Raw genomic sequence first — 27711 nt, forward strand, 5'->3', positions numbered from 1 at the left:
GTAATCAGTTATTTAAGGCCCCATATTGTTTAATAAGGCATGCTACTTCTATCTGCTCTTACTGTTCCATATTACCCTTTCTTTCTTGTTTCGCATTCTTCTACGATCTCAAAACGAATGAGATACCGCACCACATCGTGTGGTAATCCTCATACCTACAGCAAAAAAAAAGAGAACCATACACTTGAAGGCTAATCTCTCCATTAGTCTTCGTCTTCCTTGGAAAAGAAGAGATCCCGTACAGGTGCGAAGAGACAAATCACCATCCAAACCAATATAATGCCAACAATACCCCAAAAAGCATACAAATTATCGTACTCTGCTGCTACCCACGCTACTTTACAATTCATTCCAAAGATCGAAGCAAGCAAATTGGCTGGGAGACAAACTGTTGAAATTTGGCTAAGCACAGTCATCATTCTATCTAACCTTGCAGACGTCTGTGACATACGCATGGATACAGCATTCACAAAATTGAGATTAACATGATTTAGTGTGTCACGTGCTGTCTCCAGACGCTCCAGCACCTGCGAGAGTTTACCCTGTGTCTCTCTATAGGCACATACAGCCCTCGGATCACGCGAAACGAACGTGGTTCGCATCGTGGGACCCATTAGTTCCTGCAGAAGTTTCTCCTTCATATACAGCTGTCGATTCACAGCAGCCATGCGGCGACGCAGTACAGAAACGCGGCGCAGTAAATCAGCCTGATCACGTTTTCCGGGCGCAACCAACATCACAATCTCATCAATACAGTCAACTTCGCTAATTAGCGAGGTCGGATCAGGGAGGTATGTCTCACAGGCGAAGCATATGAGTGCACATAGAACTGCAGAGCCTCTTAAGACCTCTACAGCCCTACAAGACTCACGGCTCACAGGCATTTTCCTTTTTTGTTCGCGGCCTCCTTCCACCTCCACATGCCGCAGCAGTTCTGCCAAACCCACAAACGGGACTGCGTGCACCGTCACCAGACACCGCTCACTGCACGCAAACGAACACGATACGGCATCCCTCTCCGCCTCCTCACTGGCTGCGGGAATGGCGGAGAGCCCCCGCCCCCGCCGCCGCGCACACGCGAGACTCCCAATGAGATATTGCCCCCGGACCGGCTGCAGCTCCACCACATCCTCCGCGTCGGAGGCCAGCACCGCCTCCATCTGACTCACCTGCATCTCGGGAAAGAGCAGCTGCAGCACACGCCGGTTCTGCTCCATCCCACTCCCCTGCAGATCCACCCAGATAAAAGAATGCTCCTGGGCAGTAAAGATTTTTCGTGTAAATGATAGCGCCTCTTCAGGTGAATCAAACTTTTGAACTTCTACAGTTTCTCCAGGCGATTGTTTTACAATGATACAATGCGGTATACTATGTGCGTCCCCCGTTACGGGAGCAAAATCCACTTTATTGGGCATTATTTGGGGGCTAGATGACCTATTTTAGTTCTTTGATTTTATGGTGACGTGTTTAATACTGCGTCGAAATACCCCAAGTTTTATCGTTTTTTTTTTTTCAATTGGCGTCCGTAACCTCTACGGTTAAGGTGCACGTATTTCTTTTTGTTTTTCGTCTTCGTTAGCCACTCATTCAATCCCAAGTGTGGGCGACCAAGAAGTAAACTACTTTATCTTGCGTTTTTGAATTGTTACTGTTATTGGTACCCCAAAAACAGTTAGAATACGATTCCTTATTTTCCCCTCTGCAGTGTAAAACATAAGAAAAAAAATAGAAAAAAAACATATTAATGGGATATTTTTTCCCCTTTTTGAAGCAGCTGCAGGGCTCTTTTTTTTTTTTTTAATGAAAAGGAGAGGTCATTCATGCTCTTCCTCCCGCAGAAGGGAGAGGATAGAAAACATCCTTCTTATTCTCATGTGTAAACAAAAACAAACACAGACACAGACACACATTTAGAACTCCAAAGAGATACTTCAGATAGAAAGAGCAGCATAGACGACGGAAAAAGAGTGCAAGAAAGGGTGACTACACGACGAATGGTCCTATCATAATTATATGCTTCTCCCCTCCTGAGGTCGGCCTATATATATTTTTTTTTCACCTTCGCGTTCCACGTCAACGCAGAAAACAAGAACAGAACAAGACCCCCCAAAATAATAATAATAACAATAATACAGGGCAAACGACAGAAAAGCAAACACAGATACGAAGAAACACAAAAAAGTGCCAAAAAAAGGGAGAAAGTGGAGAAAAAGTTAAATAATTGAATAAAGAATACCTCTGCCCTCTCCGCTTCTCCAGAAATAATTTTAAAAATAAAAAAAAAGAAACTTTCTTCCTCAAATATGTATGAAGTCGCCTACTTGCACCCATATGTGTCGCTCCACTCTTCCAGTGTCTTTAACTGTTTGGGACAGCAGCTGGGGTGACGAGCCTGTACGCAGACTTCCACATCCTGCAATGTTAGCGGTCGTAGCAGATCGTGATGTAAAACATGCTCAGCTAAGTCTTCTCCATTTCGAAGTTTCTCTGCGAGTAACTCACGAACTGGAATCATCGCCGCCTCTTCGCATAGTTGCCGCAAATCGTGTCCGCTATATCCATTTGTAAGCTCAATAACACGTTGCCATGCTACTGGTGTGAGGTTGTTAGGGGTCTCTTCTGTATTCAATAATGACTTAAGTATCTGTTCACGTGCAGCCGAATCAGGCAACGGCACAAATACACGTTTTGGAAATCGTCGAATGATTGCCTCATCAAGATCAAAAGGACGGTTTGTGGCTCCCATCACTAAAACGCGTGCCTCGTGGTTGTCATTACCAGCCCCATCCATTTGTACAAGAAACTCTGTCTTGATACGGCGAGAACCTTCACCCTCGTGCTGACTACCGCGTGCCTGGAGCAAAGCATCAATTTCATCAACAAATATAGTGCTTGGTGATAATGCTCTCGCAACAGCAAACAACGCCCGAACCATTTTTTCGCTTTCTCCAACCCATTTGCTAGTAATTGCCGCAGCGGAGATACTGAAAAAAGTAGTACCACATTCCTTTGCTACTGCACTGGCAAGAAGTGTCTTACCATTACCAGGAGGTCCGAATAATAAAAGTCCCGAACATGGTCTTCGAAGACCTGTAAATAGTTGTGGACACTTCGCAGGAAGAATGATTGCTTCGTACAATATTCGCTTACAAACTTCAAGGCCGGCTATACTATTAAAGCTAACAGGACATGCACGATCCACAACTTGCTGTAGTACCGCCACACATGTCTCTTCAGGAATACCATTACAATATGAACTTTTTTTAACACGTTGTAACATTGGGTCCAAATTATTAGTTCGATTAGCGGCAGAAGTAGACGATACCGATGATGAAGAAGGTTTGGAAGGGCGCCCAGATGATGTAGTTGTAGTTACAGTCCTTCGTCCTGTAGGCACTACCGTTGTTGTGGTACGCGTAACACCAACGTCACTCGGACGTGGAGGAAGTGGAGGTGGAGTTCCGAATGTTCCATCACTCGCTAGTACACCACTGCCAGTCTTTCTACAGGGTACATCATCGCGAGATTTTTTACTTGGCCGTGAATCACGGGAATCCACTAAAGAAGATTTACCAATCGTCGTAGGACGATCCTGATGACTCTGATGTTGTGGTTGTTTTTGTTTATTCTTCCTCTTTTGTTGTTGTTGTTGTTGTTGTTGGATACGCCGCTTTTCTTCCAGTTCTGTTTTCGTTTTTTTTGTATCATGTACTGCAACAGTAGTGGGTTTAGTGGGGTTGTGACTATTATTTTTTTTAACCTCAGATAAAAGTGCTCTTGAGCGATTTTGAGACGTAGACCTTGTGAAATCAAACGTCAATTCAACTCCATTTTTCTTTTGTTTTGTGATGTCTGACACAACTGTTGTTGTATTCTCCCGCACCTTCTCTGGTGGTCGAATTCCATTTATTGAAGATCGCATAGAGAGTGATGGACTTGATGTAGCAGTAACAGAACAATTATCATGAGGTTCTCTATGACCGTTTTTTCCAATGTTACTCGCGCTCTCTTTCTTATTTTTATTATCCTTCTTGATATCTTCAGTTTCTGTGGGTCTCTCTGAAAAGTAAGTATCCCAGTCAGGTTTAATCCGTTGGTGAAATGCAGCTCGCATTGGATTAATTATAACCTCATTCTTTGATGGCACAAGTGGCCTAACCCCTACAGCCTCTTTTTTTTGTGGTGGACTCTCATCATCTAACAGTAAGGTTTGATACTTCCTGCGTTTTTCAAACTGAGGAGGATCAGGAGCATCATCAAGACTAACAGCAGCAGCAGTAGAAAGAAGTACAGGAGGTGAGGCTGATAACAGCTTCTGTACTGGTGTTGATGCTGCTGGTTTCCGATTATTTCTGAGAATTACAGCATTGTCTGCTTCATCTACTGCATTGCCTTCCGCGTCTAGTACTAAGCGAGAGCGTTTTAAAAACCCTTCAGGAACCTTGTAAGAACGCCGTCCTTGATCATCTCTTGTCCCCACTGATGTTGATGATGATGATGCTAGTGTTGACACACCAGGCAGGAGATTCATCTTCTCCACATCCTCTATACTTACATGACGCTGCGGCACAGCTCCCCGCATGCTCCACTCCTCAAGCATATCGAGTAGCAATAAGCGCCCGACATTATGGGTGCTGCTACCTAGAACACTATTCTGGCCGCTAGCTTCTGTACTCATTTGTTTCTTTGCTTGTTCGCAGAATTCTTCAACTTTGCGCCGTCCTGCGCCTTTTAACACCACGAGAAATTCTGCTTCACTTTCTCTTGTTGCAAACACACCACCAATGGAGTTAATCAAATCACGTGCTCGTTTAACGTCATTCCCACGACCTGTAAGAGCGAAGAGAGGAGCACCTGGCATTTCTCCACTTTAATTTCCTTATTTCTCTTTCTCTGTATATGATGTATTTCTCTGTGTAAACTGTGCTGCTATCCGTTTTATCTCTTTTTTTTCTTTCTCTCTTTAGTTTTTTTTTTTGTCCCTTTTAAATAGTTCCTGGTTGATGAGGGTTTGCCGCTTGCGCTTAACGGCGGTTCTACTCTAGGTAATAATATGTTGCCCTTATTTTCGCTTTCTCAGCGCTATGCATCATATCGGAAATGGAGAAACAAGAAACAAAGAGTGAGGGAGAGGAAAAGATAGCAAGACAGACGGAAATAAGAAACAATAATAAAAAAAATGAAGCCAATAGGAATCAAATAAAATATCACTCAGAAATAGCATCAATAAGACTGCTGCAAAGAAAAAAGAAACAAAAAAGAGATAAAGAGTTACAATCTTCGCTCAGTCCTTTGTTTCGTCAATGAGATTTGGTAGTAATAATAACAGTAGTAGTAGTAGTAGTAGTAGTAATAATAATAATAATAATAATAATAATAATAGTGGCAGTAATGGTCATTTTCTCTACCTCTCTCTGAAACACAAGTACGCACACTGTTCGACTCGTTTGTACAGTCAATACTATATTTATTAACTACTACTAATGGTTCTTCGAAAATGACATGACAAGGTACTCTTGACGCAAACGAATTTCTGCTAATATTTTTCTTCCATGTTTGTCTGTATTGTGGCTACAATGCAACGGGAGTCACCATCACTACCATTATCATTATCCATTACCCTCATCATCATCATCCCTACTATAATCTCTCCCACCTTCTTCTTCTACGTGAGGAAGGCGAAAAAAACAGCAAAGCATACACACAAGATGGAAGAACGACACTTCTGTAACGGTTTCTCTCTCTATTCCCACACCCTAGTCCAGCAGTCGTTCCACCGCCTCCCGCTGGGCTGTGGTGAGGAGACTTGGTAGTTCCACGTGGTATGTAACTCGTAGATCCCCCCGCTCGGATGGGACGTGATGTTTTGGCATCCCCTCCCCCTCGATGGTCTGCTGATCCCCGTGTTGTGTGACCCCCGTAGCGGAGAGCGTCACGCTGTGCCCGTCGAGGTGCGTCAGTCGCCGCTCAAACCCCAGCAGTGCCTCTTTCAGCGTTAGCGTCACGGTGGTGGTGAGGTGGTCGCCGTCGCGGGTGAAGTGGGGGTGGGGGGCGGTGGCGAGGGTGAGGACGACGTCCCCCGGCACCTGCCCGGGCTGCTGGTCACCCTCGAGCTCAAAGACGAGGCGCAGGCCCTCCGCGGCCCCCCGCTCCACATCGACGCTCAACGCCGCCGCCCCCCGCACGACCCCCCGCCCCCCGCACGACTCGCACCGCCGCCGCACCACCCGCCCCCGCCCCCCGCAGTGCCCGCACGCCTGCGCCAACTGCTGCACAAAGCCGGGCGCCAGCTGCACCCGCCGCACAGTATTGCCCGTCCCGCCGCAGTGGCTGCAGGGCTGCAGGTCACTCCGGCTGTGGGCCCCGCTCCCGCGGCAGGCACGGCAGATTTTGGTGCGGGGAAGACGTACCGTGTGGGCAGCCCCAGTGTAGACATCCGCCAGCGGCACAAGCAGAAGGAGATCCTCATTCTTGCCTCGATCCCCCGACTGGGATGAACCACCACCACCAAAGAAAGCAAAGAAAGGATGCATCTGCTGCTGTTGCTGACCCTCTGGCTGTTCAAAACGTTTTAGCCCGTCAACGCCAAGAATATCATACACCTTACGCTTTTTGCGGTCACCAAGTACTTCATAAGCACGCTGAATTCGTTGGTACAACTCCCGTTGCGACTCTCCAGCAAGGTCAGGGTGATGCTTCTTAGAAAGACGTCGCCATGCTGATTTAATATCTCGCTCACTTGCATCATCACGCTCCTTGCTAAGACCAAGAACCTCATAAAAATCTTCTTCGCCCCCATCGGTTTCCGCCGCAGAGACTATTCCCTGCAGTTGAACTAGTACTAGCAAGAACGCCAACAGGAGCAATAGTAACCGTCTTGAGATGGTACTAGCAGTACGGCGGGAAGGATCAACGCATGTCGTGTAGCCTTCACGCTGCCACATTACAGGAAACTCAGGTATTCTTCTCGCTGCTCCTATTTTTGTTATTTTTACTACTTTACTCTTTCTCTCTATCTCGCTCTTGTACTTAATCCGCCTTTCTTCCCTGGAAACGCACTTGGTTCTTCACTCCCAGAGCCCACACGCCCTTCCTTCTCTCCCTCTCGAATACTCACTCACTCAGAAAGAAAAAAAAACACGTAGAGAGAGAGAGAGAGAGAGAGAAAGAATGAAAACAAAAACCAGCAAAACGGTTTTAAAGTGGTTGCCCAATAAGCCCCTCTGGAATCCCTGTTCCTTTAGGCTTTTTTCCTTTATTTTATATATGCACCTGCCTACACGCTGTTGGTTGCTATTATTATTTTTTCTTTTTTAGCCCCTTTTATGCAATATCAAGATTTTGGTTCTTTTCTCTTTTCTTATATGTTATCTGGTGTTACTGGTGTGTTACGCAATTATAGCCGCAGCAGAAACAGCAGCCCAAGAAGGAAAAGCCCTTCTGTCCTTTTTTCCCCCTTTAAGAAGAAGAGAAACATGAATAACAAAAAAAAAAAAATAATAACAAAAAATTATTATTATTATTATTATTATTATTATTATTAGAATAACTCACATCGATAAAAAGATATTTTATTAAAAAAGGGGTGTGGAGGGAACAAGAGAGCCACAAGATAGAAGAAGGTTTGTTATTGGATATAGATGTTCCATCAAATATTTTTAAAAAAAAGTCCGACTAAGTCCTATTGAATACCTCCTAGAGAAAGGAACGGAGTTTTAGCATTACCAAGGGAGATTACAATACAAATATATACACAGAACATGTTTTCCGTATATGTTTGGTAGGAAATAATGTAACGTTGGCGTAGAGTTTTGCAACACTCGTATTCCAACGAAGAACTGGACTGCAAGAGAATGTATAACACCTATTATTTGGATTAATCCAAACATCCGTAAAATTCCGACAGCTGTCTCAGAGCCGAAACCCCTCCTATCCTTACTTAAACCATTTTCTAGTACATAAACAGTATTAGGCCGCTAGAAACTCTGGTAAAAGAAGAAAGAAACAAAAAAAAAAATAGTAGCAGTTAATAGAATCAGAGCATCCCAAGATAGGAACAAAGAACAACAACAACAACCAAAAACAAGTGTTATCAGTAAGGGCACTTTATACATCAGTATACAAATCATCTCTCTTCCTCTTTCTTTTAGTTCTTTGTGTGAAAGTCTATTGAATACCGCTACCAATACCTCTCTCCTCCAGCATGAACCACACTGTTCCACAGATTGGAGAGACCAGTGCAGCGGAAATAATACATCGCATTGCCTCTTCTGATACCAAAGAAGCAGTCATTCCCCTTTTTCCTGTTTCTGTTTCCACAACTCTTGGCAATTTCTTCTCCTCATTCTCATTATCCCTATTCTTTCTCTGTTGTTGCTGATAATACTGTTCCACATATCTTGAGTTGATTCCTCCTGCTACTAACACTGTGTAAGAATTCCATGGATCTCCCGATAACTTCACCACATGAATGGTGGAAAATGCACGCCACGTAAGTGGAACAGATGACGGCACACAAATTCTCTGCCAATATCCAGGATTTGCGTAGTAAACCCAAAGAAGCTCATCAAACGCACAGTGAAACAGTGCGGTATCAGAAGGAAAAGAAAAAGAAGATTTACCATCTCCCAAAAGAGAAGTAGACCCACCAAAGATAACAAAGGCACCTTGAGGATGTTCTGGTACAGCCGCAGCAGCATGGCCATAACGTGCACAAGGCCAATTCCGAACACTTCTTTCTCTCTCACTACCGGTAATGCTCATAGAATCACAATTACCATCTATTACAGGAGATGGTGAGAGTACATACCATTTAAGACGAATGGTGTGAAATACATAAAGTGAATCACTGAGTATAACCACACTTTTTTTGTCATTACCATCTTGCATTTTCTCTAGCAATCCACCAAATACATACATATCTTTATTCCATGCTACAGCTGAGTGACAGGCCATTGGTGGTGGTGCAGATGTAAGCGGTGTCTTAATAACAGAAAAATCTTTACTCTTGGAGTAGAAAGAGGAAGAGCAAAACCGTGATTCAGAATTTATTATCTGATCAATCGTTTGTTTCTGCTCTTGTATCGGTATCACTGTACTCCATTGTCGCGTGGGAAGATGCAGGCACGTCAAGCGATTAGAAAGAACCATACAAGATTCAAAACATAATTGTTCAACAAAAGTCTGTTTATTATTGACATTTCTTTCTTCCAACGCTACAGTTATTGTTTCTTTTGTATTGGTTTCCTTCATCTTTTGTTCTTTTTTTTCGTCCTCGTATTTTTCTTCCTCTTGCTGTTGCTGTGTATCTTCAGTGTGGGGATCACTTTTAGTTCCTTTATTCCAAATACCCTGTGGAGCAAAAGAACCACCAAAACACCACACCTTCTCATCAATCATCACAGCAGAGTGGAAAGCACGATGAAACTGAACCTTCTCAGTACCATTAAGAGTGTTTTCGCTGTTTTCGTTGTTGTTATTGTTGTTACTAATACTACTGTTGCTTTTACTGCATTTCCAAGTTCTTACACTCTTTCCTTCAATCTCCTCTGATGTAAAAATAACATGCCAACTGTGTTCCTGCATGTCGTAGACCAGGAGATCATGAGACCCGGCGCAGATAGGCTGTATTGTTCTATCACTAACGGCTAATTGATCTGTAAACCTTCTTCTTCTACAACGTTTCTTTTTCCACCCACTTTCTCCAGGTGGTTGAGGCTTTCTTATTCTTATTGTTGTTGTTCTTTCCGTCGTTGTGTAGCAACCACCATCTACCACAATGTACCGGTTTTCATACAACCACGTTGTGTATCCAACCCGAGGAATATGAGGATCGTAACATGGAAGAAAACGCATCCATCTTGCCTTTTCTTCTTTTTCTTCTGGTGTTATTACTAATCCCATTGATTTAGATGATGATAATGATAATTGTGATGTATTCTTTTTCATTCCCAGTGTTTTCCATCTAAAGTACATCTTTGGTGTACTAAAGGCCACAGCCCCTGTAGAAGCATGAAAACATACGTGCTGTAAATCACGGGAATCCCATTCGAGTACCTTTTTCATACCGACTCGGTATACTTTTCCAGCTATTGCATAAGTTACACCACTGCACATGGCCTTATCTTCACTATATCCATCAGCAGCAACACAAAAGAATTGCGAAGTCATACGAGACGTGGTTTGATCATCCTTTTGTATAGGTGTAGTTTCCTCCTTTATTGGGAGTACAACGGCATGTAGACGGACGCTAATAACATCCGAGGTACTTTCACTTGACAACAATACCGTAAAATCATCAGCAGCTGCAGTCGCATATAACAAAGAAGACTCCTCTGTCGTTTGGGAATTACTTTGAGGAATAATATGAGAAATTTGCCGTAGATCAATTCGTTCAATTGATAATACACGTATAAAGTCCTCAGGTGTAATACCTCCAGTATCATCATGTAGTGTATTACCACCAACAATATCATCCCTATTTTCTTCTTTTCCCTTGTATTCTACTAAGAGGATGTCAATTCCCAACCAATTCTCATTACTAGTGTTATTATCGCATTGCCCGTTCCCATTCAAATCATTTGATTCTAACAAGAGTGTGTGCAATGGTGTGAGTGCCACTAACTCTTGCGAAACGTTTCCATCATCATGACAACTAACAACAAGGTCATTCATCCCTGTCGTAGTATTCGTAGTATCCACCCCAACCATAGAATTATTATTATCATTATTATTATTACCCAGAAGTGTTGTACTGCACGACAATGCACTAAAATTACCTGCCGGACAAAACACTAATCCCAGACGATAATTACCACGTAATAGTTCCACAGAGTTTGGAGAAATAAGAGAAACATGCCGCACCTCCATACAAACCGATAATCTACTATAACCATGTTGACGTTTACATGCTGGTGTATATACGACAGGACGGAGTCCTAATCGTATGTGTCCCACATTTTCCTGTTGAAGTGTTTCACACTGCAGTAAATGCCAATCCGTTACCACCTCTGCCAATGCGGTTGTTGAATCACGACCATCACTTTGACTATTACTATGCAGTTGCGCAAAAGCCTCTCGCAGTACGGCATCCACCCGCAAAGATCCCAGCACACATATTAGTTTGGCTGTATCGGATAGTAATTGCCATACAGTGAGGCGTAATGGACGGCGATGGTCCATCCACTGCGGTGGTGTAATACACCAATGTGGATCCATGCGAAGTGTGTAGAGTGGTCGTCGTGGCAATAAACAGTAAGGAGACATGGGAACTGCAGTTGTAGAGACTACAGGCAGTGTACGCATGTCTGCCTTTTCTTTTCGTTTTATAGAGCTGTGGAGATGTGGAGAAGGTCGACGGCGGTGTGGGAGTTTCTCTGCAGAGACGTGAAGTAAAACAGGCACACTGGGATAAACACCAACTCCACTACTATTAGGATTAGTACTCGTAGCAATAGCACTAGTTCTGTTATTACTATTTAAAGTTGTAAGTACCACTGGCAATTCACAGATTTCAATAAATGTGATTTGCCACGATGGTAGTTGTGGGGTATACCGTACACTTCTGCACATACCAGGAACTCTGTTACTCTTCTCTTTTAAAGCACGGAGCAACATATCATTTAGTCTCATTACAGATTTATTATTATTATTATTATTATTATTATTATTATTATTATTATTATTATTATTATTATTATTATTATTATTATTATTATTATTATTATTATTATTATTATTATTATTATTATTATTATTATTATTATTATTATTATTATTATTATTATTATTATTATTATTATTATTATTATTATTATTATTATTATTATTATTATTATTATTATTATTATTATTATTATTATTATTATTACCGCCATTATTATTACTATTCTGTGTTTTTGGTAATACATTGATCATTCTATCATGTTCAATTGACCAGGCCATGGTAAGATGCGAGTTCCCACATTCTGGGGAAGATGTTCTCATCTCTGTAGGTTCACTACTCTCCGTGAGTGTAAGCAGAACTTCTCCAGAAACATCATGACAAGAGTCATTTAATGTAAATACCGATGTATGTACCCCATAGTATTTATCCGCTGTTGTTTCGGTTAATGTTGATTTTTCTTTTGATCGTGACAATTCATCCGTGGTTAGGGAAGTACATCGTGTTTGACAAATAATATTCACCCGAACAGCATACTGCATAGATCCACTCCGTAGTTCTTCCAGATCAATATAGTGAACAAATCCAGAACTGTGACTATTGTTACCTGTATCATTATCTATCACCATATTTATATTCATATTCATCCTCCATGTGGCTGTCACTGTTGCATTAGATGAATCCACCGCAATTTGTGTGGCATTCACTTCACCTTCTAATTCCTCCCATTCCCAATAATCTCTTGAAGTTGTGTTTGTCCTTCTGCTTTTTCCTCTTTCTCCTGTTGATTGCAATCGCCCAAGCGACAAACGAGAAGTAATCAACAAATGACCCGCTCCCAAAGCTGCCACATCACAATTCGGTATAGCGTGATTCAGTATGACTTTAACAGGCCACCAACGGAATGGTACATATTTGTTTGTATGCACAACTCCATGTTTATTAAATGGCGAGTGGAGAGAGCGCACAAGCATCGCTTCATATCCACTGTTTGTGAAACCCAACCAGTGTCCAGCAGACGATTCAATAATACTACTACTACTTTTATCCATCCATCCTCTTCCTTCTCTTTTTCCTTTTATTTCTGTTGTTTCATCACACATTTCTTTAGTTTCTCTCTCTTCAATAGAAATAAGTAGTGCCGAGTCGTCTGCGGTCCACTTGTGTGTGCCAACGTGTCGTGTTAAACCAGCGGCCACACGATCGTGCAGTTCCACGCGTTGCACAGACGCCCCCAGCGGCCACACAACTGGCAGCAACAGAGATGCGAAGGACCACACACGACTATTATTTATATTGTTTATATTCTTCATTGTATGAATAGTCGGCGTAGGAGAGTGTATGGGGTGTAGGATATTATTATTATTATTGTTATTATTATTATTATTATTATTATTATTATTATTATTATTACTATTATTATCAATATCAGAAAAGATATTAAGCGTTAACTGACACGTTGTCCCATTTGGAAAGTTCATGAAAAAGAGAAGAAACGGATCCTGCAGAGACACACACGACTGTTGTGTCTGACGTAGTCGAATGCAAGTAATCCACGTACCAACAGTAACAATGGGATATAACCACACATAACGTAAATGTGCATATGCCATTCTTTTGTTTTCTTCACCTACGCCCATTATTGGTACCCATTGTGTTTCCACATTTCTTTTATTTTTGATTTCCATCGTGTCTAGTTCTTTCGTCGTTGGTATATGGGCCACACATTCACCAATAAGAAGCATTTCGGTAAGTTTATCACCGGTATTTGCAGAAATATCTGTTTGGTGAAGAAGATGTAATGAGAGGGACAACTCCACCGTCTCATTATTAGTTCGATCAGGATAACAATCCATAAACACAAGCGGTCTGGATAAACTGTCAATAGTATAATTATAAACTGTACTCGTCATAACACTCTTTTTATTATTATTATTATTATTATTATTATTATTATTATTATTATTATTATTATTATTATTATTATTATTATTATTATTATTATTATTATTATTATTATTATTATTATTATTATTATTATTATTATTATTATTATTATTATTATTATTATTATTATTATTATTATTATTATTATTATTATTATTATTATTATTATTATTATTATTATTATTATTATTATTATTATTATTATTATTATTATTATTATTATTATTATTATTATTATTATTATTATTATTATTATTATTATTTATTGGATCATTCTCATTATCCTTCTTTAGCTCTACCGTAGGTGGGACAAGTAACGAAGACTCCGCCTTTTCCCCACCACACTTTAACTCTATATAAATAAAAGGTTCATCATTCCTTCTAAGCTTTCTAATGTCTTTCCTGTTCTTGTTACCTTTTCGCCTATTTCCATGAGGAATAGCGCAAACAACACCGAGAAGTTCAGTCACTTCAGCGTGAAGGACGTGTGTGAAGAAGAGTGTACGGGGATCATACAATAGACTTGACTGTGCCAACTTTATGCATGAGATATACAGTCGTCCAACAGGAATCCATGTACCATCTCTTTTATTATTATTATTCTTATTATTATTATTATTATTATTATTATTATTATTATTATTATTATTTGTCAAGCGTGAGGTGTACTGCATTAACTCTACAAGGAAAGATCCACCCATTTTCTCACTAAATACTGTAGAGTCTTGTAATAGTACGAAGCGTCCACGTATGGGCTGCATTTCTCTCTTTATACAACCAGTCAGTCCCATTGTTGTCATACGATGTAAATAAACTTCTATCGTAGAGAATTTCTGCACAGATACAGTAGCGCTCCATATTTTCTTATTATCTATTGAGGAAGAATGACTATCTAAATATGTCCATTGATGTGTTTCTCTATTTCTCCATCCCACCTCCGTTCTCAAAGAGAGTTCCAAGTCTTTATCAGTTGGTAGGATATGACGACCATGTATTTCTACACTATCTACAGTGAATTTCATTAAAAGAAGTTCTTGTTGTTGTGATTGCTGCTTCTGCATATCTAAATTATCATCTATCGTAAAGGAATGATTCCCATGCAAATTACTCTCCGCATTTTCACCGCATATCTTTCCATTATCATCATTATCACCCCTTCTAATACTACTAGTGGTATTTTCTAAACATTCCTGTGTTTGTCTTTTTAAGACGGTCGTAGCCCCATACCTGTACAGTGTGGACTGCATAAATGTAATCGTTAATACCCCACACGGTTGTGTATTATTATTATTATTATTATTATTATTATTATTATTATTATTATTATTATTATTATTATTATTATTATTATTATTATTATTATTAACATTAACATTAACAAGAGGAGGAGGAAATATCGGCACGGCGATAACGGCACGTGCAAACACTTCAGATAAACGCAAACGACCACAACCCAATACATTAGAAAAAGTAGAATTATCTCCATTAGCAGCAGAAGAAGAACGCCGTAATGTAATAAACCATGTGCTTTCCTCTTTCTCTGTACGTACTGCAGGCATGAAACATAACTCCATCCAACAACAACGTCCTTGTGTGGGATTAAACACAGCCACACCCGTGCGGGCCCCATATCTCGCCCCAACTCCACCAACCTCTTCATAATGATATTGATATTCTTCTTTTTCGTTTTCTTGCTGCTTTTTCCCTACGTCTTGTGAAGAAACGGAAAAGGGTGTTTCTGTCAAATCACATTCCTCCTCCTCCTCTATGCAGACCATGAGAGCACATGATGTCTGTTCATCGCTCTTCTGCATCTCACTAAGGAGAGAATCACACAGTGGTACAAAGTCATGAATCTGCAATGCTGCGTAGAGAGGAAAGGATGGAATAGACGTTGAATCATGTACAACTTCTCTTGTTTCCTCTACTCTTGCTGTTTCTTTCATGTCTTGTAATGTTAACATATCATATTCTCTCCTGTACATCTCCTCATTTTTTTCTTCTTTTCCTTTTTCTTCGCTTTCTTTTTTTTCCGCTGGGAATGGTGGAGTTAATGTCCTTACGGATAATGGCAGTATATGATCCCAACTAGCACGCGTAAACCATCCCCATTGAATAAGTACTTCCCCCACAATAACACACACACCGCCCATTTCAGCATCTAATCCAAACAGTGGAATCCAACGACCACAACACATTTCACCAGCGGGAGGGAAATCAGAATAACGCAATCGCAGCATGGCAAATGGTGTTATAAACGGTGCTAACCCCGATTCTAAAGTATCAAGACTACTACCATTACTACTATTGTCATGGCTGCTAATACTATTATTATTATTATTATTATTATTATTATTATTATTATTATTATCAATATCAGAGTTGTGGCCGGTGGTAGTGGTAGTGGTGTTCTTAAGACTTAACTCGGGCAACATCTGTAATCGAACTTCCAATACTTTATTCTGAATACATTTACCAGCCGCTTCTTTTTCTGTTTCCGTTGCTATATGACATTCAAACACCATTCGAGTATCAAAGTGAGGTGTCATGCCTTTTTCTGTTTGTGTGTGCCATGATGTATTCCCAACACCAACCACAAATGATGAGAGGAGGTTTTCTTTTTCCTTCTGCAAAGACAATGGCAATAGTGGTTCCCGTGGCAAATAACGTGCCTGTACAACTTTCAGTAGAAACAATTCTTGTTTTTGGTGTTGTTCCAAGTTTCTAGATGGTTGCCCATACTCCTTGTCTCCCATATCGTCGCCATCACTCACATTATCATCATCAACGTCTTGTTTGACAAAGTTGTGCATGTAGTGTAATTCCACGCAACCAATCATATCATCACCTTCGGTAGATTTATGTGATGTAAATGAGGGATACAGCGCATATAACTCCGTCCCCTTATTCTCTTTGAAACAGCAAGATAAGTCAAGTGTAACAGAACCTACAAACCCTACACTCGCGATATCAGTTTCTGATGAAGCATCTGTCATGATTCGAGAAAGTAAAAGTTCAATTATTGGTAGTGGTTGACGATGATGTCGCTTCATCATAAGTGGTAGAGAAGGCCAATGTAAATATAAACAATCACTACTGTCTTGGTACATCACATCATCTACTGATCTAGTTGTTGTTGTTGTTGTTGTTGTTTTTATTCTTGTGTTTGCTTTTCCAGTCTCCATTACACCAGGAGGGACATTTCTGCCTTTGAGAACCACTGGTAAATGTACTGTAATATCATTACCACTATTATTATTACTAATACCACGCGCTCTCTCATTAACAGCAACGATCCAACGCGGCGATGTTTCCCGCGATGATGACTGTTGATATCTATCACCCAACACAACAACACAACCCAACGACAAACGCACTACAGTAGGGAACTGTGGTAAGGCCCATGTCCATCGCTGTTGTTGTTTTTCTTCTTTTTCTTCTTTTTGTTGTTGAGCCACGCGAGCTGCGGAGATCCGCGCGATGGCGAGTCCAGATTGTATACTACAGTGTGGCTGCACAACACATGGATCAATACAAATCACTGCGTGGCGGTGATGCTGGCATGTGAGAAAATCACATTGGTCATCTCTCGATAAGAGAATCTGACCAACACCAAGAACAACTATTTCATCCTTATCAACATCACTAGGTTTCTTATAATGATCACTACTACCTATGGGTAGTGGATTGAAGAGCGAGAAATGATGACTCTTGTTGCTCTTGTACCGGTGGCACACTGTTACACTAATGCGGTCTGCCAGTGGTAAACAAACCGACTCATGCGCTCTCACAAAAAATACAGAAGAAGTAGCAACATTATTTCTATTACTATTATTAGTATTGGTATTATCGACCAAAGTATTCACAAATGGCCACATCATTACTTCATGTGTATAGTGACCTGAAGAGATCTGTATAAATAGATCAGGCTGTCGGGTTAAATTAGATGAAAAGGGTGCAGTCCATGATGTGCAGTGCACCAGCCACGGCCACATGAGTTCTAACTGGTGTAACTGCAGCCAATATAAACCACAATGTTGTGTTTGCAGTGGTAGAAACCAATTAGGCCGAAGACTCTCACCAACAACTCGTAATGCCCGCTCGCGTTGTTCATTTCCACTGGTGCTATTTCTGTTACTACTCTCATTGGCAGTACAGATTCTACTATAATGAACACTATTGTTACTGTTCGTACTACTGTTACTAATAATAGTACTATTACTACTAAAGCACCAACGCAACAGTACAGCTCCACGGTATTGTGGCGTATCTTGTCGTGTAGCCACAATAGGGAACCACGCCTCACCTGATATAGTAGTCCAGAAGTATGAAGTAGCGATGCGGGGAATATTAATAACGCCTACACATTCAATATCTGTTAGAGACACATCGTCATCATCACTGTTAAAAATCTGAATGAACAGGTGTGTTGTATTTGAAGTTACAGTCAAATTACCCGTAGTGTTCCAACATGGATTATCAGAGAGTACTACAGGAGTTGCAAATGATGTTGTAATGGCTGCGGTTGTGATGGGATTTATATAGAATGTGTTGTTATTGTTGTTGGGTGGAGGAATCATATGTGCCTTGGCGTAAACACGGTTTCTGTTATTATGGTTTGTATTGTTATCGTTATCGATATTGCTTCTCTTTACATGTGTTAACCCTCTGCTTAAATCAGCCGCTTTCATAATGCATAGTTGCAGACAATTCCACTGAATTGGGATCGTAAAGCAGGGAGATGCCATGTACTTCGCTAGTGAGAGAGGAGCGGCGAACAGCAATGGATGCTGCAGTAACTCACGATCAGCCACACAACTGGTAGATAATGTATAATGTTTCTCTGCAGTGGATACACATGTATAACTGCAATGAATCCATCCTGATCCTCCTAGTGGTACAACTTCACTTTCATGTTTGTTTGCATTCACAGATACATTATCATCGCTATAAAGTGGAATCCACAAACGTCCTTCCTGCTGTTCTGAGAACATAAATGGAGAAAACACAGCACGGCCATACACCACCTCTGGTGCAACAGGACTATGTAATGTTAAAAGCACCACAGGATGTGTTTCATCAAATGTTACGTGTATTCGAGTATCAAAGGACATAACAGGAGCCCGTCGAAGTTCCTCATTCGCCGTGTAATGATTCATACATTCAGCAACATTATTATCATTATCATCATGAGCAGCAGTAGTGATATTGTCATGACAATTACAAGTTATGGTTTTATTATCTCCTATCGTTTCAAGCAACAGTTCGCGTCCTCCACTCACAGAGAGGGTGATTAAAGGATAGATCGCCCCACAATCCACGTAATGGGATAAATGCTCTAGTACTGCAACAGAGACATGCAGCACAACTGAACATATTGCTGTTCCGCGTAATGTCATCTTCTGGTTTTGCTGTGAATAATGAAAACCCATCCATTGAGGTAGTGTTCTATTAAGAGGAGCAGCCGCACGTTTTTGTGCTCTCATCCATTCTCTCTCATCTGCAGCTCCCACCACTTTTGGTGCTTGTGCTAATGCCACGTATACTTTTATTCCCCACTGCAAACCAGTAAGAAACGGAAGAGCGAATGTAAATGTCGCATCTTCTGTTTTACACAGTGGGAGTAAATGTACACAAACGGCAGTAGATGAAGCAAGAAGATCAGCAATGGGCAACAGTTGGGACGCAGCAACGGGTGTCCACCGCAGCAACTTCTCTTCTCCTACAGTCGAAAGACATCCTTTAGTATTATACCCTCCATTGATCCTACTACTACTGTAGTGGTCGTTATTATTATTATTATTATTATTATTATTATTATTATTATTATTATTATTATTATTATTATTATTATTATTATTATTATTAGTATTATTATCACTGCTAGTGTAGTCTGCAGAGACTGGAAGGAGTACCTGTAGTTGCAGCGATACAACGCTAGCTGCAAGAATGGCGTCGCCCACTGCAATCACAACGTCTGTGCAACCGCTGCGGGAACAGAGGGAACTACAGAAAACAGAACCGCACGCGAGCACACGGCGATGTGCACCACAAAGAGTTAATCGACATACACTATCCCTAGCGATACCAACAATAGAACCATTATTATTATGATTATTATGATTATTATTAATATTAATACTGTTCAGTGCTTTTATTCCAGTTGCTAATGTATCCCTATCGCAGCTATGTTGTGTAGAGACGTTGCCGTACCAGGGTGACATCTCAACAAACAGCAACCACCGAACACTACTATCAGTGTGCTGTGCAATACACTCGAAATCCCCTGCAGTGTCGTTAGGCAACACTTTAATGAGAGAACCTTCTACATAATGTACTGTATTTACATCTATCTTATCAGCGGAGGAACTGAAGTGAGAATCAACCACATCCTTATCAGCAGCAGCAACAGCAGCAACAGAAGAAGGAGCAGTAGAATGATTCACGGAATCATCAGCAACTATTAAGGAAGGCACTTTTATGGCAGAAGAAACTTCAGAAGTCTCATATGCTATCAAAGGTCTCAGATGATCAATACTTTTCTCGATAGTTTGCTTTAAAGACGTTTTTTCCTCCATAGTACATTCCAAACGCGGCAGTACGAAAAACGTAATGGACACAGAATTCACACCGTACTTTAATCCAGCTTCACTCAGCACACACTCCACCTTTTGTGGGCCATACTTCATGACCATAACTTTTCCTTCAGCGAGAAGCTTCCAATTGACTTTCCCCGTAAAAATGTCAACGGCATTGCTGCTGCTGTCACTTTCACTGCTTGATAGTGCAGAAAGAGCAAACGAGGATGAACCATCTGTGGAAGAACTTTCTGACGCCCCTCGTTTTGCGCATTCTTTTAATACTGACAAGTTTTCACGGAACCAGATAGCGCAGACTAAGGCCAAGTCTTTGTAGGTTGTATCTGCCCTTATAAACCCTTCTTCTTGTTCCTGTTGTTTTTGACTTACAGTAAAGACAAGATCCCGCAGATTTTTGTTGATCACACACGCGGTTCGCATGATACCTTTTGCAGATGTCTCATCGCTCAGCTCGGTAGATGAGACTACTTCTATACTGGGTGGAGCAGAAAATGACAAATGGTACGCACCGTTGCTGCACTGCAGAGTGTTACGAGTTTCCTTATCTTGTACATGTAGTTCCTGGTGTTCATTCACTTCTGTATGGGCTCCACACTGTAAAGCTTCTTCTGGTTGTACCCCTACGTGTTGCACCTCCACAAGTGTGAGAATCATCAGCGTCCTTTACAGAATGATGTTACAACTGTTTGGTGTGATCAACTTTTTTTTTCCTTTTCTCTAACGTTTCCCTCTTTGTGTTATTCTTATTTTCGTTTCGTCTCGTTGCAGCAGAAGGTGCTGCTTCTCTCTTCTTCTCTAGATATATGAATATGCGTATGTACCCTCCTATTAAATCACCTCTCTTCTCTTCTTTGCAGAGAGACAATAAGAAACAAAAAGACAGTACAGCTCCCATCTCTACCCAAGCACAAAGGGAAAAAACAAGAACTACATAACATGTGTTATAGTTTAATTTAACTTTGGCAATAAAGCTCGTAAACCAAAGAAGATGGAAAAAACTTCCCTACACTCTACTCGAGGGCTATCTCACATATATCACTTATATATTTGCGGACAGAGAATCCAATTTCCTTCTTTACAAGCACTGCATGGAAGGGCACTCCGCGATGGTGTTGGAATGTAATTCCGAGAAGTTTTGGAGCTTTCTCTAGGCCGACAGGGGTGCCGCGTAGTTCAAGGGAGAGGGGGTTTGGGTCCAATGATCCAAAGAGGGTGTATTTCGTTTTGCCTGCGTTTACTTCCATGAAGTGGCTCTTGGACCATTCATCAACCACATTTATTCCGCTTTGTAGCACAATGTGGATGACGTCTCTGTTCTCATCTCGTGCTGCTAGCGTGAGTTCATCAGCAAAAAAGCTGTGGCACAGAAGAGGAACTTGAGATAATCGTTTGCTTAGAGTGTTCATTACTATAATGAACATAAGCGGGCCTAGAACCGTTCCTTGCGGTACGCCGCGGTGGAATAGCATTAGTGGTGAGGATTTTCCTTGGACTCGTACTTTAGCCCGACGTCCTTTTAAAAATGGGGCTGACCATCGGATGATGTGCGGTGGGAGCTCCATCTCTCGCATCGCAATAACGATTCGGTCGTGATCTACAGTATCGAAGGCATTGGCGTAATCAACGAATACGGCACCTTTGCGCGAGTCATACGAAGGTCTCTTTGAGGGCTGCGCGCAGGTGTAGTAATTGGTCCAGTGTGGAGTGGCCAGGCCTGAACCCGGATTGTTGTGGGGTCAGCTTGGATTCAGTAACATCCCGAATAAGGGCTGCTACAATCCTTTCCATTAGTTTGGATATACAGCTAGTTAATGTGACTGGTCTAAACGAGTCTGGGTCTGTTGCCTTCTTCCCTGGTTTGAGGAGGGGCGCAATAACACCTACTTTCCAAGCAGCTGGGAAAATACCAGTGCGGAGGCTTTCATTGAAAAGTGAAAGGGTTTCTGCTTTCGTTCTGGGTCCCAAATGTTGGAGAGCTTCGCTGTAAATCCCATCCGGACCAGCCGCCGTTCCTTTCGGGAGAAGGCGTTGGGCCCTTTCCAGTTCCGCTTCTGTAATGGGTGCAAATTCCTCGCCAACAACTGGGATGGGTGGCGGAGGGTGGGAGTGTGGGTGCCGTCTGGCTCGTGCGGAGTAAAGACGGATAAAGTGCTTGGCCTTCTGATTTTCCGTGAGCACCGTGTTGTTAATCTTTATCGCCGGGGTGCTCAGTGGGCGTGGGGCGTAAATCCCCTTTACAATGTTCCAACGGCAGCCGTCTGCTAAGGCCATCTTGCCGCAGAGGGCTTTCCATCTTTTATGGGAGGCCTGTCTCAGCATCTCTCTGCGGCGTGCTGCCAACCTGTCTCTATAGACAGAGGCCTTGCATTGGTGGATCTCCGACTCGATCTCACTGAGTTCTGGAGTCCAAAAGGGGCAGTGTCTCGTCCTCCGCGGGGGACCGCTGCAGCTGTTGCGATGCGGATCGCGGAGGCGAGTAAACGTTCTCGCCTGTGAACGCTCATCTTCTGTGTTGGTAGTTTTCGGCATTGAGCATTTGACATTTGTCTAAAACGAGACCATTTCGCCTTCTTCCATGCATAGAGTGGGGCACGGGGGCGAGGGAACCGCAGTGGCTCACCATCATCTACTACTGCGTCGAAGAGGATGATATAATGGTCACTATCTGGAGAGAAATTGGCTTTCCAAGACTCTATGCGACACTCTCGGGATAGTGTCACGTCCGGCGCGGACGGACCGTGACGTGTAGTGTGGCGGGTGCTTTCTCCATTGTTCCGTATGACGTAATCGTTATCTAGGCACCATTGCACTAGAACATCGCCACGTGTATCAGGTGGGATCGCGCGATTCCAGGCCAACGCATGCGTTTCAGCATCTGCACCAATGGGGTGGGGTCCGCTGGTTGTCAAGAGCGCGTCCAGTTGCGCTGCTGTAAATGATCTCCCTGGAGGGAAGTATGCTGACGTCACTGAGAGCGCCAGCCCTTCTGTCAAGTGGATCGTTGCGTGAGTATGCCCAATGCTCGCCACAACAGACGATCCTACTTCCACCGGCAGGTCTTCACGAACCAGAATCGAAACGCCGACACCTTTAGAGGGGCGGGACACTCCATGATGTTGATAACCAGCGATTGTGAAACTCGACACTTCCGCACAAGACATTTTCGTCTCGCTTAGAAGGCAGAATGACACGTTTTCCTCAACCAGGGTTTTGTGGAGAGCAAGCCTCTTGGCCTGGGTAAGTTCAGCTGAGTTCCACCGCATACCTCGCAGAGAAGGGCCGGGATTTTCCTCCACATCACCGCTCAGCAGTAACTTGGTACAGGTGATACTGCTGACAGCACGTCGACAAGTGCCCCAGGATCTTCTTGGATTCAGTTCTGCCCCAGCACGACGCGGCTGGCCCCGGTGCTGCTTTTTTTTTTTTTTTGAATTCTTCTTTTGATCCGTTTTTTTTTATAAATATTTATTTCAGATAAAAGTCTCAGAGGTCTTTCTTTATGGATACATATCCATAATAACACAAATAAGAAAAGAAAAAAAATAAAAAACATCCCATTAAATTAAGTGTAAACAACATTAGATACAATTATATACATAAGGAAAACGTCATATCGAGAAAAACAAAACAAATAAAACAATGGCACAGGATATCCTTTTCTTTTCCTTTCTTTTACAACCAATTTAACTCAAATATCTCTGCCTTCAGTGTATTTATACGTTTCTCTCTACTTATCCCTCCCTCCCTCCCTCCCTTCTTCTCTTTTGCTATCATATTACTATGATAGCAAAAGAATGAAAGTGAAAGATAAGGAAAGAGAAGAAAAAAAAAGAGAGAAACTCCCCCTGCATTAAAGAATGAGAACAAAAACAGAAAAAAGAAGCCAAACTACTGTCTTGAGACAGTATAAAGATAATACCTTCCTTCTCCTCCCCTTCCTTTGCAAAAAAAAAAAAGAAAAAACACACAAAGGGGAATCTATCTCGCTAACTTAACAAATGACTCATTTTCAAAGAAACAGAATCATTCTTACCGCAAATGATTTTCCTAATACTTCATAGCGCAAATAGCTCCTCTCTTCACACATATATTCTTCCTACTACCATATGCATTCTCATTTATTTTTCTTTTTTCATTTGTGTAATATCATTTAACAATTAACTGAAAGTTCTAAGAATTGGGAAATATACTCATTTCCATGCACAACGAAAGACACCCATTCACATACAAAAGTACCTTACGCGCATAGCCCCGTAAGGATGAAAAAAAAAAAAACACACACACACAAAGAAACAAAACACATAAAAATGGTAATATGGGATAATAAGAAATTAAGGAACGGATGGAGTGAAAAAGGCAAATTCAGTGTGTTTATCTCTTTCCTTTTTTCCCCTCCCCTCTAGCTTTTTCGTATAATAGCATTGCAAGAAAAGAAGAAAAAAAGAAGTATGGAATAGTGTTCCCACAATTATTTTACCTTTCTCCGTGAACTCTCCAGGGAGTAGAAATACAACAACAAAGAAACAAAAAAAAAGATCTGGTGGTAGACATAGAAGAGGTGATGTCTTTCCTTTTTTTCGTTTTCTCGCTGATATTACTAGTACTTCCGCTATTACTTCCACTACTGTCATACCATCTGATATACCCCACAGTTCTCTATCCCCCACAATCTCTCTCTCTTTTTTTTTCTCTCTACAATCATTGACTTTTCTTCTTTTCTTCCTCTTCTTTACTTCTTCAAAACCCTTCTTAAGCCGGAATGTAGAACTTGCGTCGGCCTGGTGAGCCGGCCTCACCAATCACAGCAGCGTACTGATCACTGTACTGCCACACATGCGACATGTGATCCCACGGGGAATTGTTAATAGCCTCCTCCCACTCCTTATTCACCACCTTGCGCCATGTCGGGTTATTCGCCGGTGTGTACACACCATAGTAATAGCGAAGCGCAGAGAAGATCGCACTTCCAAGCACCGCCATCGCACCTGCCACCTTAATCGCAGCAAAGCGCGGCAGTTTCGATCCCTCGCCAAAGAACTTATCGGAGACTCGCATCGCCACAACGGTGTCCAGGGCATCTTTATATTGCTGGGGGTCTTTAAAGTGGGCGAGGGCCTCCGGGTGATAATACATTTCCCGCCGCACACGTGGTAATAGTACGTAAGAGATGGCTTTTATACCTGGCATACGGGCACGATACTCTGCGAGTGTTGTGGCGGGGGCCCAAGCACCAAATGGACGTGGCATTGTTTTTATTTTTCTTTTTTTATCTTTATTGGACGATGTTTTTTACTGGTAGCTTTTTTTTCTTCACACTGTTTCTTGTTTTGATTATTCTAGCCGTTTCTTCTTCTTTTTCCCTCACTCTCTCTTTGTACGGTGAATATAGCTGTGTAGCCCAATACTATATAAGCATTGGAGAGGAGATGAATTCATAAAAAATAAAAGACAAGAATGAAGAAAAAGAAGTAAATGTTTTAAAGAACAACAGTAATAGAGCGTGGTAGTATACATTACATTCTGTTTTCTTTTCTTTTTTTTTCTCCTTTCACAACAACAACAAAAAGAATAAATAAATAAATGATTCCCCCATTCGTTCCCTTTATAGTGTACGCGTGTTTGCATGTGTATTATTATTATTATTTTCCCAACTTTTTTGTCTTTGGTTGCTTTAAACGCAACGAACCACACACGCAAATGTGGCAATGTGTGAAAAATAGTAAATAATACCATTTAAATGATCCGCATTACTATTCTCACATAAACACACATACACATATAAATATATATAGACTATTTTTTCCTTCTTTCCACTCTCTCACTCACGCAGACACGACACAGATAATAACACTAAAAACATTACTTCAGCTCCGTAGCATATCACCTTCATTTGGAGATGGGGAGATTCATGCTCCTAATAAGAAATAATGATGAATCACAATACCCAGAAGAAATGGGTTGATTCCTAATTCCTACGAATAGGAGTGTAATAAAAAAACAAAAAATATATAAACAACTAAAAAAAACACAAGTAGTCAAACTAAACGCACTCAATACACTCCTAAATAAAAATAAAAGAAAAAAATAAATCAACAAATAAATAAATAAAAGGACCCCATACTACCTATTTTATCTTATAACCCTTTTTTCTTTTGTTCTTCTTCATTCTCCTCTATAAATCTATTTTTTTTTTCTTTTTTCCCCTCTGTTTTTTTGTTGCAAAAAACCAGCTTTTCCTCTTTTTTATATTCCAGGTGGGGGAGAGAAAATGAAATAACACTTGTAGTGAAAACAAGCAAACCAAACAAAACAACTTCTCTCATTTTAGAAATACTCCGGTTTTTTTTTCACGTTTAATCTCGTGTTTTATTCTCCTTCGCTCATATCCACACCACACCCATATTCCCCCAAGACACACAAACACAAACACTCCCCTGCTGCTGTTGCCGGACTGCAATCATATCGAATTTAATACTTGTAACCATGACATTAACAAATAAAGCCATTACAGTCACTACTCCAGAAGAACAAGGTGAGAAACACACAAGTGTGTTAGTCTGTGCTTCGCAGAAAAATAGGTTGAGAACAAAAAAAAAAAGCAAATCCTATTGCATACAAAATAAATAAATAGATACAAAATACATAGAAACATTCACAAAGACCACTATAAACTACATCTTCTTTCATAAGGAAAGGATAAAACTAAAAAAAGACCCGTTCATTGAGTCTCCTCCATAGCATCTTTCTCTACAATCATTGACTTTTCTTCTTTTCTTCCTCTTCTTTACTTCTTCAAAACCCTTCTTAAGCCGGAATGTAGAACTTGCGTCGGCCTGGTGAGCCGGCCTCACCAATCACAGCAGCGTACTGATCACTGTACTGCCACACATGCGACATGTGATCCCACGGGGAATTGTTAATAGCCTCCTCCCACTCCTTATTCACCACCTTGCGCCATGTCGGGTTATTCGCCGGCACATAAACACCATAGTAATAGCGAATCGTCGCAAACACTGACAATGCAAACGTTGACAATATTCCAACCAGTTTCAGTAGAGTATGACGCGGCAGTTTCACTCCCTCGCCAAAGAACTTATCGGAGACTCGCATCGCCACAACGGTGTCCAGGGCATCTTTATATTGCTGGGGGTCTTTAAAGTGGGCGAGGGCCTCCGGGTGATAATACATTTCCCGCCGCACACGTGGTAATAGTACGTAAGAGATGGCTTTTATACCTGGCATACGGGCACGATACTCTGCGAGTGTTGTGGCGGGGGCCCAAGCACCAAATGGACGTGGCATTGTTTTTATTTTTCTTTTTTTATATAAATAAATAATATGGGTTTTTTGTTTTGTTTTGTTTTTTCTTTCGATTTTGTGCTTGTTTGGTTTATTCTGGTTGTTTGTGTTTGTTACCCTTTTACAGTAAGCTACCTACTGTTTGTCTTTATCTTAAGAAAGGCGATATGGAAAATAGAAAAAAAAATAAAAATAAATAAATAC

At 41.3% G+C, this 27711-nt stretch overlaps 7 protein-coding genes across 8 annotated transcripts; all 7 read right to left on the reverse strand.

Annotated features, from left to right (window-relative positions):
• Nucleotides 1–203: 203 nt before the first annotated feature.
• Nucleotides 204–1415, reverse strand: LSM04_008712 (Mg2+ transporter protein; the record flags this gene model as incomplete). Its single annotated transcript, XM_067331504.1, has 1 exon — nucleotides 204–1415. One exon carries the CDS (start codon nucleotides 1413–1415, stop codon nucleotides 204–206), a length of 1212 nt encoding a protein of 403 aa, XP_067193197.1.
• Nucleotides 1416–2317: 902 nt separating this feature from the next.
• LSM04_001625 (AAA ATPase) lies at nucleotides 2318–4861 on the reverse strand (the record flags this gene model as incomplete). Its single annotated transcript, XM_067331505.1, has 1 exon — nucleotides 2318–4861. The coding sequence occupies one exon, from the start codon at nucleotides 4859–4861 to the stop codon at nucleotides 2318–2320; it is 2544 nt and encodes an 847-aa protein (XP_067193022.1).
• An 895-nt stretch (nucleotides 4862–5756) lies between these two features.
• LSM04_006089 (DnaJ domain) lies at nucleotides 5757–6944 on the reverse strand (the record flags this gene model as incomplete). Its single annotated transcript, XM_067331506.1, has 1 exon — nucleotides 5757–6944. One exon carries the CDS (start codon nucleotides 6942–6944, stop codon nucleotides 5757–5759), a length of 1188 nt encoding a protein of 395 aa, XP_067193136.1.
• A 1222-nt stretch (nucleotides 6945–8166) lies between these two features.
• On the reverse strand, nucleotides 8167–13575 carry LSM04_009122 (uncharacterized protein; the record flags this gene model as incomplete). 2 transcript variants are annotated; one of them, XM_067331507.1, is made up of 2 exons in its annotated part: nucleotides 8167–11594; nucleotides 11886–13575. In XM_067331507.1, the coding sequence occupies 2 exons, from the start codon at nucleotides 13573–13575 to the stop codon at nucleotides 8167–8169; spliced, it is 5118 nt and encodes a 1705-aa protein (XP_067193210.1). The 2 variants fall into 2 exon arrangements, with proteins under 2 accessions (XP_067193210.1, XP_067193211.1); XM_067331508.1 differs by lacking the exon at nucleotides 11886–13575 and having other exon boundaries at nucleotides 8167–11631.
• A 313-nt stretch (nucleotides 13576–13888) lies between these two features.
• LSM04_006178 (uncharacterized protein) lies at nucleotides 13889–20862 on the reverse strand (the record flags this gene model as incomplete). Its single annotated transcript, XM_067331509.1, has 2 exons — nucleotides 13889–13902; nucleotides 14025–20862. The coding sequence occupies 2 exons, from the start codon at nucleotides 20860–20862 to the stop codon at nucleotides 13889–13891; spliced, it is 6852 nt and encodes a 2283-aa protein (XP_067193140.1).
• A 4095-nt stretch (nucleotides 20863–24957) lies between these two features.
• On the reverse strand, nucleotides 24958–25455 carry LSM04_002731 (uncharacterized protein; the record flags this gene model as incomplete). The annotated part of the gene is made up of 1 exon (XM_067331511.1): nucleotides 24958–25455. One exon carries the CDS (start codon nucleotides 25453–25455, stop codon nucleotides 24958–24960), a length of 498 nt encoding a protein of 165 aa, XP_067193049.1.
• A 1557-nt stretch (nucleotides 25456–27012) lies between these two features.
• On the reverse strand, nucleotides 27013–27510 carry LSM04_008936 (uncharacterized protein; the record flags this gene model as incomplete). Its single annotated transcript, XM_067331512.1, has 1 exon — nucleotides 27013–27510. The coding sequence occupies one exon, from the start codon at nucleotides 27508–27510 to the stop codon at nucleotides 27013–27015; it is 498 nt and encodes a 165-aa protein (XP_067193205.1).
• Nucleotides 27511–27711: the final 201 nt, after the last annotated feature.

This window comes from Trypanosoma melophagium (assembly GCF_022059095.1).
Source record: "Trypanosoma melophagium isolate St. Kilda chromosome Unknown ctg18segment0, whole genome shotgun sequence".
Taxonomy (NCBI): domain Eukaryota; phylum Euglenozoa; class Kinetoplastea; order Trypanosomatida; family Trypanosomatidae; genus Trypanosoma; species Trypanosoma melophagium.